General features: G+C 46.7%; 2 protein-coding genes across 2 annotated transcripts; one reads left to right on the top strand and one right to left on the bottom strand.

Moving 5' to 3' along the window:
- Window positions 1-870: 870 nt before the first annotated feature.
- On the bottom strand, window positions 871-1909 carry LOC117071533 (gamma-aminobutyric acid receptor-associated protein-like 1). Its single transcript, XM_033191571.1, has one exon. It carries the CDS (start codon window positions 1659-1661, stop codon window positions 1308-1310), a length of 354 nt encoding a protein of 117 aa, XP_033047462.1. The 5' UTR covers window positions 1662-1909; the 3' UTR covers window positions 871-1307.
- Window positions 1910-4886: 2977 nt separating this feature from the next.
- Window positions 4887-14381, top strand: ZNF774 (zinc finger protein 774). Its single transcript, XM_033188992.1, has 4 exons — window positions 4887-5053; window positions 7641-7763; window positions 11772-11878; window positions 12945-14381. Exons 2-4 carry the CDS (start codon window positions 7660-7662, stop codon window positions 14183-14185), a joined length of 1452 nt encoding a protein of 483 aa, XP_033044883.1. The 5' UTR covers window positions 4887-5053; window positions 7641-7659; the 3' UTR covers window positions 14186-14381.
- Window positions 14382-14976: the final 595 nt, after the last annotated feature.

Here is a 14976-nt window from a genome sequence, read left to right as displayed (position 1 = left end):
CTGCACCTGGCACATGTTTTGTTTTGTTTTTTAAGGTAAGCAATTATTTTATTTCCTTGGCCTGATGGCATTGACTTCATTACACAAGAACCTGCAGCTGACAGAACTGACACACAGATTTCCCCCAAGAGGAAGAACCCTTTTCATTTGCAGAGATGAATTGAAATGTCATGTCTGAGTGCAATTCCTGCTCCCCACTCCCACCCCAAAAACCCTAAAAGTGATAACAAATCAATAAATCAGTAAAATTCCCATGATTTACTAAAAGTCATCCCTGCAAACCTTTCTAACTAGCAGCTGCAGTGGATAACCAAGAAGGGAAGCAGCTGGCCATCACATAGTATTTCTGTGAGTGTGAGACTGAAGGGACAGTGGCATGGGAGCAAGAATCCTGAATGACTGAGAGGTGTAGATAATCTACCTTACTTCATACCTGCCCCTTCCCTACATAAGACATCTCTGTCCTGATACATGGAAAATACTAGCGAAGATGCTAGGAGTGGTTTTATTCTGCAATTGGAAATGCCTGAAGCTTATTAAATTCCAAGGTAGGGGTGATAGAAGGAGCACCAGAGAGAAAGAACAGTTTAGACAGAGATGCTCAACACTCTGTCAATTCCAGTTTAATGCTATTTAATAACAAAACTGTCTTCTTAATCATAACCACCCTCATGCCTAACCCCTATTTTCCAAAAATAAGAGATCCCTGTCTAAATTTCTGGGTTGATGTCTACTGCCACCCTTGGGGTGGCACTGTGATGTTTGTGAGATTTTAACTGGGATGGGAGAAAAGAAGTGTGGGACAGGGAAGATCAGGGGCCACGATGCATCAATTACAGTGGGTCTTTTTTGGTTCCCAGGTATGGTCCACTACCACAAGTCCCCTTTCCCTACCTGTCTTGTGCAACTGTCAAAAATAGAATCTCTGCCCAAAGAGAAGGGAGTACAGGGAGTTGCTGCTGGACTGCCATCATCTCTGACCCCAACTTGTCCACCTCCTGACCCTTCCATGAAATTGCACAAAAATTAAATCTCAGGAATGCTGTAAAATTACATCATCCCCATTCCTCTATCAAAGCCAATGCAACAGCTCTGTCCTGATAAGCTTTCTCCCTGAGCTGAGGAAGCAGCAAAAAATATCAATTAAGCATGTGAAAATGTGATGACGGTGTGTGTGGTGTAGTTTCTAGATGTCTTCACCTTCTGTCTCCTCGTGGTGGGAACCGCCCTCTCTTTCCCCAAGTCCCGCATACACCCCTCCCCTACCCCCAAGTCCAGATGCTTCCATCTGCTGGGCTTCCAACCACTCATTTCCCATAGACACTCTCAGTACTGTAGCCCACATACAGAAAATCATCTTCCTCATGACTGTCCTCATACAGTTGGCCCACGGTAGCACTAGTGGGAGGGATTGTGTTGTTGACAAAGAAGAATAAGGCGCCCTCAGGTCTCAGGTGGATTCTCTTCCGGATTAAGAAGTAGAACTGGCCATTGGTAAGGTCGGAGGGCACTAGGTACTTCCTCTTGTCCAGATCAGGCACCCTGGCTTTTGGAGCCTTCTCTACAATCACAGGGACCCTGTCCGGATATTTCTTCCGGATATTTTCTGCTTCCCTTTTCCGATACTCAAAGGGATGGTCCTCTTTGTACTGGAAATTCATGATGAATCACATGGCTTCCGAGATCCCCGCGCAGGGCCTGCCTTCTTCGCCACTGACCGCAGGCCGCGTCCCGCTCCCTCCGCTGACGTGTGCTCAGAATAGGGGCAGAAATGTCTGCTTCTGGGTCAACAGCGCTGGTCCCAGTGTGCGGGCGGGCGGGCGGAAGGCGGGGTGGGAGGGGGACCTCAGGTGCTCCTGCCTGGAGGTAGAGGAAAGCCAGGTGGAGAAATACTGGCGGCTTTTCCGAACAGCTGGGAGCACAAAAACCAAATATTTGGTTTTTCAACCCAATAAATTTGGGGGTAATTTGTTACACAGCAACAGATAATGATAGACTCTCTCTTTTAAAAAAAATCAGTTCTGAGCCGGGCGCGGTGGCTCAAGCCTGTAATCCCAGCACTTTGGGAGGCCAAGACGGGCAGATCACGAGGTCAGGAGATCGAGACCATCCTGGCTAACACAGTGAAACCCCGTCTCTACTAAAAAAAATACAAAAAAAACTAGCAGGGCGAGGTGGCAGGCGCCTGTAGTCCCAGCTACTCGGGAGGCTGAGGCAGGAGAATGGCATGAACCTGGGAGGCGGAGCTTGCAGTGAGCTGAGATCTGGCCACTGCACTCCAGCCTGGGCGACAGAGCCGGACTCCGTCTCAAAAAAAAAAAAAAAAAAATCAGTTCTGGCCGGGTGCGATGGCTCACGCCTGTAACCGCAGCACTTTGGGAGGCCGAGGCAGGCCTGAGGTCAGGAGTTCGAGACCAGCCTTGCCAACATGGTGAAAACCCGTCTCTACTAAAGATACAAAAAATTAGCCAGCGTGGTGGTGCATGCCTGTAATCCTAGCTACTTGGGAGGCTGAGGCAGGAGAATTGCTTGAACCCAGGAGGCGGAGGTTGCAGTGAGCTGCAGTCACGCCATTGTACTCCAGCCTGGGCGACAGGGCAAGACTCAGTCTCAAAAAATAAAATAAAATAAATAAAATAAAATAAATTCAGTTCTATTAACTGCTGAAGTCTTTCTCTGTTTTCATGCTCCTTGAAGTCCTTTCACAGTTTTTCCTCGCTCCTCTATGCCTCCTCTCGGCCACGCCCTTTAGCACCCAACCCCCAACAGGTCATGATCGTCTCTTCAGGTGGCCATTGCGGGTACATGATTGGTTTCCTGCACTGACTGCTCTTGTCATGAGACCAAACTGTCCGGAGCCATGAGGCCCGGAATTAGCCGACCTCTGTTGCTTGATCTCCGCAAAGCGGAGACAAGACGGCACATTTCCGGGTTCTTTATTGCGGACCCTTCCCGCGCTCGCCCAAAGCTTTTCCCGCGCGTGCCTAAGTTTTTCCCGCGCGCGCCTAAACTGTTCCGCGCGCGCCAACCTTTCCCGCGCGCGCAAACATTTTCCTGCCCAGGAAGATATGCAGCCTAGGGCGCAGGCGCGATCCCGCGCCCGGGAAAAGTACAAACCCACGGCGCATGCGGGATTGTAATTTGAGAAGACCCGGCCCCCAGTCACCGCCCTGGCCCAACCTCTTCCCCTGCCAGCCTATATAAGGCATGACCCTACATTCAATAAACGAGACTTGATCAGGCTATTTGTCTTGTCTCCATTTCTCGTGTTTTCTTGTCTCCTCCATTCCCACTCCCCCTTCCAGGGCCCGTTCGACTGTCCTGCAGATCGGGACACCAAACTTCCTTTCTGTCACTGCCCACACACCTGATCATTGTGAACAAACCGCTGCGAGAACAAGGTGAGGCAGAAGAAACAGAAGCTGGAGAGAGTGACAGGGGATAGCCACCAGCCAGATTCTGTGACTCTTCATTCATCTCCCCACTCCAGTCCCAGATTGAAGAGTAATCTTCATGATCTCCCTGATGGCAAAATGCTAGAAAGACTTACCGAGGGGCCTGAAGATGCCTTCAGTTCTCCAGGTCCTGAACTCTGTTCCAGTTACAGAAGGCCTGGCAATCCCTAGGTTTCCTGGGCATTCCTTTGTTACTGAGCTCCTCTGGAATTTCCATTTTGCTCATTTTCATCTGACTAAATCTAACTACATCTAACTACCTCTGCTAACTAGATATTTGTTCACAGTCAACAGAGTTTCTGAAAATGCAATGTAGTTATCTTGCAGATGACTACAATTGTAGCAAAATAACAAAGATGCAACTGGCTATATGAAAAAAGACAAAATATTACTTAGGATTTTGATACCTTTTATGGTTTATCTCCCCTTTTGGCCTGTGAACTTCATAAAGGTAATGGTTATGTATGATTCCCGAGTAACTACAGTTCCCAGAACGATCTTGAGTATAGAATGTTCCCAATAAATATCCACTGGGAAATGCACCCTATTTTTGTTGAAGGAATGGTGGAATTAGCATCAAAGGGATCTTCAACATTAACTCTATGGCTGGCAATTCTAAGCGTTTTATAGTACATCACAAAATGTTCTTTCTTTTTCTAAATTGCACTGAATCAACAAACGGAGTAGACAGGCACATTTTCTTCACTTTAAGGAAAGACGTTATTATTTTTTAGCTAGGGGCCGACCCAAAGTGACCACTGGCTTTCACATGAGACTCAGGAGCCTCCCCAGTTTGAAGCCCAATATCACATTTCCCAGAATACTTGATGCCCTCGCCCGCCTCCTCTGGCTATCAACCAGACGGAAAAGGGATGCGCCTGGGAGTTTGATGCCAAGGGAAGGATGCGGAATGTCTGTTTTCTCCTAAGGGCTTCTGCTGGGCCTTTCTTATGTCCAGTTTGAGTTGGTCTGGGACCCGGTCTCCGCAAACACCCTGCAGGCTCCGGTCGCCGGCGATGAGGTGGAAGACTGAGCAGAAGAGAGGCTGCAAAGGCCAGAGGGCTGAGCTGCTCTGCGCTGGGGAGGGGCGAGGTGCCAGAGAGCGGGAGACCTCACGGTGGGCACCAGGCTGCTCCGCGGTAGGTGGGTGAGGCCAGGAGATTCACATCAGCAGATGCCACAGTGAGGGTACAGCATTTAGATCCCTCGGCTCCAAAGAGGCGATTCCTGGGGGCCGGTAGCTAGGGAATTGGGTTTACCATTTTTCAGCGCTTGGAACTGGACATCCACGGCTCCGAGTCCTTTGAGGTCTTGTTCGGGACTACGTTTCCCAGAAGGGTAGGCGGTAATTGATAGCTCTGACAGCCTATGGACAGAGAAAAATTCTAGCCATGGAAACTGAAAAGCCAATAGCAAGAGGACAGGGGCGGTACTTTCCGGCTGCGAGCTGTCGAAGCCGGAGTCACACCTGTGTCCCCACAGCCCTGTCACAAATCCCAGTCGGGTTCTGGGAGGGACCGCCTCGGGGTTGCGGGCCGGGTGCGGCTCGGCGGTGGAGGACTCACTTCCTGCTCCATCCCCGGCTGGGCCCTGGGGCGGTGAGTGATCCAAGGAGGGAGACGGCGGCAGCGGCAGCGCGCTGCTGAGGGGCGTGGAGGGGGCTCGCCCGCCACCCAGACGTTTTCTCAGCGGGGTTCCCGCGCTGGCCTTTGGGAGCCCCCGGGGCTTGCTGGGGTGTGGGAGAGGTAGCTGTGGTCTCTATACCGTCGTCGAGATAAGTCATTCTCTTAATCAGTTTTCTTGCTTCTCGATGGTGGTCCCCGGGTTTCAGCTGATCTGCTACCCTCTGACCACCGCACCCTGGTTAGGGCCCCAGCACCGAGAAGAAGAACGGGGTTCAGCCCCACGCGTGCAGTCATGTTCCTATTAATAAACCCGGTGAACGCACTGGAGCTTCTCACAGTGGCACTTAGTCACAGCCCCTCAGAGCTGTGGGGCCTTTGAGGTCACCTGCGCGTGGGGAAAGGGACGGGCTGGGAAACAGGGTTTCTATAACCGTGGCTAAGAAGTCTCCAGCAAGGGGGCCCTGCAGCTGTGTTTTGTAATGAATGTAGAAATAAAAATTATACTAAAAACTCTTTTTTTTTTTCCTTTTTCTTCTACTTTTTTTTTTTTTTTTTTTTTTTTTTAGAAGGGATTTCGCTCTTGTTGCCCAGGCTAGAATGCAACGGTGCTATCTCCGTTCACTGTAGTCCCAGCCTCCCGGGTTCAAGCGATTCTCCTGCCGCAGCCTCTCGAGTAGTTGGTACAGGTGTGCACCACCACACCCGGCTAATTTTGTGTTCTTAGTAGAGACAGGGTTTCACCATGTTGGCCAGGTTGATCTCTAACTCCTGACCCCAGATGATCTGCCCATCTCGTCCTCCCAAAGTGCTGGAATTACAGTCATGAGCCACAGCGCCCGACCAATACTCAAAACTGTTATTACCATTTTTACTTTCTAATTACATTATTGTTGTTTGTTAAAGTTTTAAACCAGAGCGATGGTTTTTAGATCCTTAAAAACAATACTTTATAAATGACCAATAATAATGTCTGTAAATACATAAATATTTCCCCCAAAAGTGTGTGTGTGTGTCTGTGTCTGTGTGTCTGTGTGTCTGTGTCTGTATCTGTGTTCCAGTAGTAAATAGGTGCTTTGTAGTGGGACAAAAGATGTGAAAGAGTAAAACTTCTTCACCCTAGTCTGATCCTTCCTCCTCTGAAATGCAATATTCTTTGTAGTGGGTGGTCATGCTGGCTGCAATTTTTTTTTTTTTTTTAAGGGAGAGACAGGGGCTCACTCTGTTGCTAGGCTGGAGTGCATGGAGTGCAGTGGCGCCATCATAGCTCAATGCAACCTTGAACCCCTGGGCTGAAGTGATCCTCCCACCTCAGCCTCCTGAGTAGCTGGGACCACAAGTGCATGCCACCATGCCTGGCTGATTTTTAAAAGTTCTTTGTAGAGAAATGGGTCTCGGCCGGGCGCGGTGGCTCAAGCCTGTAATCCCAGCACTTTGGGAGGCCGAGACGGGCGGATCACGAGGTCAGGAGATCGAGACCATCCTGGCTAACACGGTGAAACCCCGTCTCTACTAAAAATACAAAAAACTAGCCGGGCGAGGTGGCGGGCGCCTGTAGTCCCAGCTACTCGGGAGGCTGAGGCAGGAGAATGGCGTAAACCCGGGAGGCGGAGCTTGCAGTGAGCTGAGATCCGGCCACTGCACTCCAGCCTGGGCGACAGAGCGAGACTCCGTCTCAACAAAAAAAAAAAAAAAAAAAAAAAGAGAAATGGGTCTCAATATGTTGCTGAGGCTGGTGTATTGGAAACTTTTTAAGGGAAAAAACATTATCTTAATTTCTTTGTGACTCCTATGCCTGGCAACATATTGATTGTTGAATAAATTACTGATCCATCCAGTAGTTGACTCTGACTATCCTCCAAAAAGTAATGTTTTTCATGATATTGCTGTCAATTTATTAATATATTAATGATTGGTTTCAGCCCCTAAGAGTTATGTTTTGTGCTTATCCCCATTGACTTTAACTTATTTTTACAACCTATCCATGTCTTTTTGAAAAAAAAAAACATGGCTTTTTCGGTCTTATTTCTGACTTCATTAAGATCTTGAAATAGAATGGTATCCAACACAGTTCCCTTTGGGGTTCTGCATAATCTATCCCTTGAGGTTGACCCCAAATCTGCAAGCCAAGAAGTCAGCTGTTCTCATAACTAATATGAGTATAGTTAAGTCCACAATTTCCTTGTTTGCTGAGGAAAATGAAGTTGGGGAGAATCAAAACTTTCCAGAAATCAAATTGTACCTACCAACTCTCTCCTTTGTTTACCTTGTTCATCGTGGACAATTTTTTCCTCAAAAAGTTAATGTATCTAAAAGACTGGGTTCTGTCAATGAGTTTGGGAGGCCTAGGCCTCTCTTAGTAATGGGAAAGTTGGCTAGGAGAAGACGTATGTAAAAACAGACTAAGAAAAGCAACCCTCTGTGGTTGACAGAATTTACCTCAGGACCATTCTGATCAGGTGTAGGGGGTTGTTTGTGTACACTGATGGCCATTTTTTGGCTTTCAGACAATAGTGAGAATACCTAGGGAGCTACTGATGCATATTGAGGTCTCTTGCTTTAGGAACTGATGACCCTTGATAATGTGGCTGGGGACTTCAGGGAAGAGTGGGTTACCTGGACACTGCTTAGAGAATCCTCTTCAGGAATGCCACCCAGCACAGTTAGAAGAATGGGCTTTCAAAGGGTAAGAATGCTACTCTCCTTTATTTTATTTATTTATCTTGTTTTTTAGAGATGGGGTCTCGCTCTGTCATCCAGGCTGGAGTGCAGTGGCGTGATCTCGATTCACTGCAACCCTTGCCTCCTGGGCTCAAGCAATTCTCCCACCTCAACCTCCTGAGTAGCTGGGATCACAGGCATGTGCCACCATGCCCAGCTAATTTTTGGTGTTTTTAGTAGAGACAGGATTTTGCTGTGCTGGCCAGGCTGGTCTCAAGCTCCTGAGCTCAAGCAATCCACTGCTTCTGCCTTCCAAAGTGCTGGGATTATGGGTGCCATCATGCCTGGCCACTACTCTCCTTTAATTTGAGACTTAGATAAAGGGCCCAGGTCTGAGTAGTCTCTGGTATGTTGGTGTCTTAGAGCTCCAGACCTCTGTAAGATTAATTGTTGCCTCCTTGGCAGAAAAAGAATTACGTCTTTATGCATTTTATGGTTTGTAAACATCTTTGCTATTTATTGTCTTTTTAATATCTCATCATAACTTTTTGATATATGTATTACTATCCCCCTTTTCCAGCCTGGGTTGTCTCTCACCTCTGCCACTTAACTTTTGAGACTTTTGAGGTCTTTGTGGAAAAGGAGGTAATTTTTTCTGTCACTTAAAAACAGGTTGGGCGCAGTGGCTCACGCCTGTAATCCCAGCACTTTGGTAGGCCGAGGTGGGTGGATCACAAGGTCAGGAGTTCAAGACCAGCCTGGCCAACATGATGAAACCCCCGTCTCTACTAAAAATATAAAAATCAGCTGGGTGTGGTAGCAGGCGCCTGTAATCCCAGTTACTCTGGAGGCTGAGCAGGAGAATCGCTTGAACCTGGGAGGCGGAGGTTGCAGTCAGCCGAGACCGCACCATTGCACTCCAGTCTGGGCAATAGAGCAAGACTCTGTCTCAAAAAAACAAACAAACAAACCAAATACCTCCAATTACTCTTTCTCAAATATCCTGGCTACCCTTCCTCCTGCTTTACTCCTTTTTTTTTTTTTTTTTTTTTGTGGCAGAGTCTCGCTCTGTCACCCAGGCTGTAGTGCTGTGGTGCGATCTCGGCTCACTGCAACCTCTGCCTCCTGGGTTCAAGCGATTCCTGGATAATTTTTTTGTATTTTTAGTAGAGATGGGTTATCTCCATGTGGGCCAGGTTGGTCTCAAACTCCTGACCTCAAGCGATCCGCTCACTTCAGCCTCCCAAAGTGCTGGGATTACAGGAGAGAGCCACCACACTCTAATTTTTGTATTTTTAGTAGAGTCGAGGTTTCAACATGTTGGCCAGGCGGGTCTTGAACTCCTGACCTCAAGTGATCCACTGGCCTTGGCCTCCCAAAGTGCTGGGATTAGAGGCGTGAGCCACTGCACCTGGCCTACTTCATCTATTATACAAGTAACGTATACTCATTAAAGAAAAAGACAAGCAAAATGAAAACAAACATCATCCCTAATCCCATCACTGAAGAGTTACTATCCTACCAGCATTTTTCTAAGCATGTATACAATTTTAAAACAAGCACAAAAGGATAATATTGGTATTATACTGTACATTCAGCTGCACATTCTTTCTTCCATGTTGTATCATGAATATATTTTGACAACAATAAATATCTTTCTTTACATCACTTAAAATAACCACCTAGTATTTTGTTTTATGGAATACAATATTATTTTGTTGTTGAAGTCAAACATTAGATTGAACCATATATCTGACCTTTTTTTAACCTATAAAAATAGCAATTGCCTGAGCTACTTGGGAGGCTGAGGCAGGAGGATCCCTTGAGCACAGGAGTTCCAGGCTGCAGTGAGCTATATAATTATTCCTTTGTTGTGGCACATTTAGGTCATTTCTAAATTTTCACCAGGTTGTTAAACCTCTTTTAACTCATTTTTTAAAAGTGTTTTTCGAGACCATCCTGGCTAACACGGTGAAACCCCGTCTCTAAAAACTACAAAAAACTAGCCGGGCGACGTGGCAGCGCCTGTAGTCCCAGCTACCCAGGAGGCTGAGGCAGGAGAATGGCGTGAACCCGGAAGGCGGAGCTTGCAGTGACCTGAGATCCGGCCACAGCACTCCAGCCTGGGTGACAGAGCGAGACTCCGTCTCAAAAAAAAATAAAATAAAATAAAATAAAAAAGTGTTTTTTATTGAAGTATAATTTTATCATTTCCTTAGAATTCTCAGAATTAGAATTGGTAGGTCAAAGAACAGATACATTTCTAAGGTATTTAATACTTTGCAAAATGCCTTCCAAGAAGATCGAATCAATTGATTTATTCCCACAAACATTATATGAAAGTATCCATTTCTTTATATTCTACCTTTCACAGTGGGTATTATAATTTAAATAGTCTGGGGCTGGGTGTGGTGGTTCATGCCTATAATGCCAGCATTTTGGGAGGTTGAAGCAGGAGGATCACTTGAGCTCTGGAGTTCAAGACTAGCCTGGGCAATATAATGTCTCTACAAAAGTTACATTAACCAGGTGTAGGGGCTTGTGCCTGTGGTCCCAACTACTTGGGAGGCTGAAGTGAGAGAATCGCTTGAACCAGGAGCTCGAGGATGCAGTGAACTGTGATTGTACCAGTGCTCTCCAGCCTGGGTGACAAAGCAAGAGCCTGTCTCAAAAACGAACATGCATACAAAACACAAAAAAAGAGTCTGGGAAAAATAGCAATGATAGTTAACATTTATTGAAGTCTTTTTTTTTTGGAGATGGAGTCTGTGTCGCCCAGGCTGGAATGCAGTGGTGCAATCTCAGCTCACTGCAACCTCCACCTCCCAGGCTCAAGCAATTCCCATGCCTCAGCCTCCCAAGTAGATGAGATTACAGGTGTGCACTACCACATGTGGCTAATTTTTGTATTTTTAGTAGAGACAGGGTTTCTCCGTGTTGGCCAGGCTGTTCTTGAACTCCTAGCCTCAAGTGATCTATCTGCCTTGGCCTCCCAAAGTGCTGGGATTACAGGTGTGAGCTACTGCACCTGGCCAATGGATCTTATTGTTATCCTTTTTTTTTTGTTGTTGTTGTTGTTGTTGAGATGGAGTCTCACTCTGTAGCCCAGACTGGAGTGCAGTGGTGTGACCTCAGTTCACCACAACCTCTGCCTCCCAGGTTCAAGCGATTCTCCTGCCTCAGCCTCCCAAGTAACTGGGACTACAGGCCCGTGCCACCATGCCCAGCTAATTTTTAGTAGAGACGGGGTTTCACTATGTTGGCCAGGCTGGTCTCAAACTCCTGACCTCGTGATCCACCTGCCTCGGCCTCCCAAAGTTCTGGGATTACAGGCGTGAGTCACCGTGCCCGGCCTCTTTTATTGATGAAGACATCGAGACACAGAGTTTAAGTAACTTTCTTAAGGCCACACAGCTTGTAAGAGGCAGGATTATGACTCAAACCCAGGCAGTGTGAATGCTGAGTTTGCACTCATTATCTCTACACTATATTGCCTCAGTGTATCATTGTTATAATGGAATTTCTTTGATTATAGTGAGGTTAAACATTTTTCATATATTTATAGGCTACTTAACAAGTGTTTATCTTTTTCTCGTGGCTTTTTTGACTGCTGCCATTCTGGGAAAATGTTAAAGCCCAACATTATAGTTAACTTCCTTCATTCTTTCAAAGGGTGAGGTCATGGCAGCTTTGTTTCTGATAAAATCCTCTCCGTATTTAACTTTAGCCTTGTGCCTTCAGAAATGGTTATTGTATTTACTTCAGAGTTTCTGTCAACTGAATCTGTTTTTTTGTTTGTTTTGTTTTTGTTTTGTTTTGTTTTTATGGGAGGAAAAGGGCTTTTTTTCCTTAGTCTTTTGGGGAAATCACCCTGTTTTATCACTGTACCATGGCTGTACTTTTAATAAGACCAAATACATGTTAGAGTTTCCCTGGTGTTCTCTCATACCTAGGCAGGGAGTAGGGCTTGGATTTTGGTAAGGCCTTGTGTGATTGACTCAGACTCACATCCTATGTTTACATCCCTGTGTAGAATTTCCAGGCCTAGTGTAATCTCCCATTTGGAGCATAAAGAAGAGCCATGGGTCCTACCACTCCAAAACTTTGAGGCGAGGAAGATCCTGAGGGAAAGCCACGCAGGTGAGATGTGAGTGCTCCCCAGTGGAAGGAAATCTAGCATTTCAGCCTTGTTTAGATGAAGAATTTGGAATGCCGCCCTAGAATTTTGTTCCTACTAGCAGACATTTAAATTTGACTTAATGGTCAGTAGTTAACTAAATAAAGTCTACATTTTGACTAAGCATTTCACTTTTGTCTAACCTATTTTTTTTTTTTTTTTGAGACGGAGTCTCGCCCTGCCCCCCAGGCTGGAGTGCAGTGGCCAGATCAGCTCACTGCAAGCTCCGCCTCCCGGGTTCACGCCATTCTCCTGCCTCAGCCTCCGGAGTAGCTGGGACTACAGGTGCCCGCCACCTCGCCGGGCTAGTTTTTTTTTTGTATTTTTTTAGTAGAGACGGGGTTTCATCGTATTAGCCAGGATGGTCTCGATCTCCTGACCTCGTGATCCGCCCGTCTCGGCCTCCAAAGTGCTGGGATTACAGGCTTGAGCCACTGCGCCCGGCCTAACCTATGTTTTTTTTGAGATGGAGTCTCCCTCTGTCTCCCAGCCTGGAGTGTAGTGACACAATCTCTGCTCACAGCAACCTCCGCCTCCCGGGTTCAAGTGATTCTCCTGCCTCAGCCTCCTGAGTAGTGGGACTATAGGCATCCGCCACCATGCCAAGCTAATTTTTGTATTTTTAGTAGAGATAGAGTTTCACCACATTGGCCAGGTTGGTCTCGAACTCCTAACCTCAAGTGCTCTGCCTGCCTCGGCCTCCCAAAGTGCTGGGATTACAGGCGTAAGCCACCATGCCTGGCCTAAACCTATAATATCTTCTAAAGAAACCACCCAATATTAACAATATGTGGTCTTCACTTGAAGGATATCAAGATTCATCTGGCCATCTTAAAATTTAAAAAGTTTAGGATTTCATGTGTTCTGACAGCTCATTGAACCTCAATAAACTTTTCACAAAGTGAAAAGCAGAACGGTTGAATTAAGTGCAATCTGCTACAGAAACAGGGATTTTAATCTTTTTCACTGTTTTCTGATATTCCTTCCTGATAACTGATAACTTTATTCTCTGTTACATTAATTTTTCAGACTTTGAGCATCAGGTGGCAAAGCTCAATCAGGACATTTCTGAAACAGCAGAACAATGTGGAACATCCTCAGAAAGAACCAATAAAGATCTTTCTCATACTCTTAGCTGGGGAGGAAACTGGGAGCGAGGCCTAAAATTAGAAGGGCAACATGGAACCCTTCCAGGAGAGGACCAGCTGGAGGCCTTTTCACAGGAGAGGGATTTAAACAAGCTCCTAGATGGATATGTAGGAGAGAAGCCTATGTGTGCAGAATGTGGGAAAAGCTTTAACCAGAGTTCCTATCTCATAAGACACCTAAGAACCCACACTGGCGAGAGGCCCTATACGTGCACTGAGTGTGGGAAAGGCTTCAAACAGAGCTCAGACCTTGTCACCCATCGCAGAACACACACAGGAGAGAAGCCCTACCAATGCAAGGGGTGTGAGAAAAAATTCAGCGACAGCTCAACACTCATCAAACATCAGAGAACCCACACAGGGGAGAGACCCTATGAGTGCCCAGAGTGTGGGAAGACTTTTGGGCGGAAGCCACACCTCATTATGCACCAAAGAACCCACACAGGCGAGAAGCCCTACACGTGCCTGGAATGTCACAAAAGCTTCAGTCGAAGCTCAAATTTCATCACTCACCAGAGGACCCACACAGGGGTGAAGCCTTACACGTGTAATGACTGTGGGGAGAGTTTTAGCCAGAGCTCGGATTTGATTAAGCACCAACGAACCCACACAGGAGAACGGCCCTTCAAATGCCCGGAGTGTGGGAAGGGCTTCAGAGATAGTTCTCATTTTGTAGCTCACATGAGTACTCATTCAGGAGAAAGACCTTTCAGTTGTCCTGACTGCCACAAAAGCTTCAGTCAGAGCTCACATTTAGTCACGCACCAAAGAACACACACAGGTGAGAGACCTTTTAAGTGTGAAAACTGTGGGAAAGGATTCACTGACAGCTCCGCCCTCATTAAGCACCAACGAATCCACACAGGAGAAAGACCCTACAAATGTGGGGAGTGTGGGAAGAGCTTCAATCAGAGCTCCCACTTTATTACCCATCAGAGAATCCACTTAGGAGACAGGCCCTATCGATGTCCTGAGTGTGGCAAGACCTTCAATCAGCGTTCCCATTTCCTCACACACCAGAGAACGCATACAGGAGAAAAACCTTTCCACTGTGGTAAATGTAACAAGAGCTTCCGTCAGAAAGCGCATCTTTTATGCCATCAAAACACCCATTTGGTTTAGGAAATGGTCTTTAGTGTTCTGCTGCTCCATTGCGAATTTTCATTGCTAGTGTCTTCAAGCACCCCAAATAGAGAAAACCTGGGCATCAGTGGCTCAATTTAGGCCCTGATCTATCCTCCCTCTTTCTTGTCTATGTTATAACAGGATAAACTTAAAGGGACCAAATAACGGTCCGAATACAAAAGGCATTCCTTCAGTGTGTGACTGACGCTTAGGGAAATGTGAGTTTAATAGTTGATGCTGGCCAGGCGTGGTGGCTTACGCTTGTAATCCCAGCACTTTTGGGAGGCCAAGGCGGATGGATCACTTGAGGTCAGGAGTCTGAGACCAGCCTGGCTAACACGGTGAAACCCCGTCTCTACTAAAAATACAAAAACTTAGCCAGGTGTGGTGGCGGGCGCCTGTAGTCCCAGCTACTCGGGAGGCTGAGGCAGGAGAATGGCGTGAACCCAGGAGGTGGAGCTTGCAATGAGCCAAGATTGAGCCACTGCACTCCAGCCTGGGTGACAGAGTGAGACTATGTCTCAAAAAAAAAAAAATTATCTGGGCATGGTGGCATGCACCCGTAGTCCCAGCTGCTCAGGAGGCTGAGGCAGAAGAATCATTTGAACCCGGAAGGTGCAGGTTGCAGTGAGCTGAGATCATGCCACTGCACTCCAGCCTGGGCAACAGAGTGAGACTCCATCTCCAAAAAAAAAAAAAAAAAAAAAAAATTGATGCCTAGTTACTAAATGAGAAATGAGAAAAATGTGGCCTAGAGATCATACGTTAACCACCTAGTACAGTGCCTG

This window comes from Trachypithecus francoisi, unplaced genomic scaffold (assembly GCF_009764315.1).
Source record: "Trachypithecus francoisi isolate TF-2019V2 unplaced genomic scaffold, Tfra_2.0 Lachesis_group3, whole genome shotgun sequence".
NCBI lineage: Eukaryota > Metazoa > Chordata > Mammalia > Primates > Cercopithecidae > Trachypithecus > Trachypithecus francoisi.
This window is presented reverse-complemented; position numbering and strand designations above follow the sequence as displayed.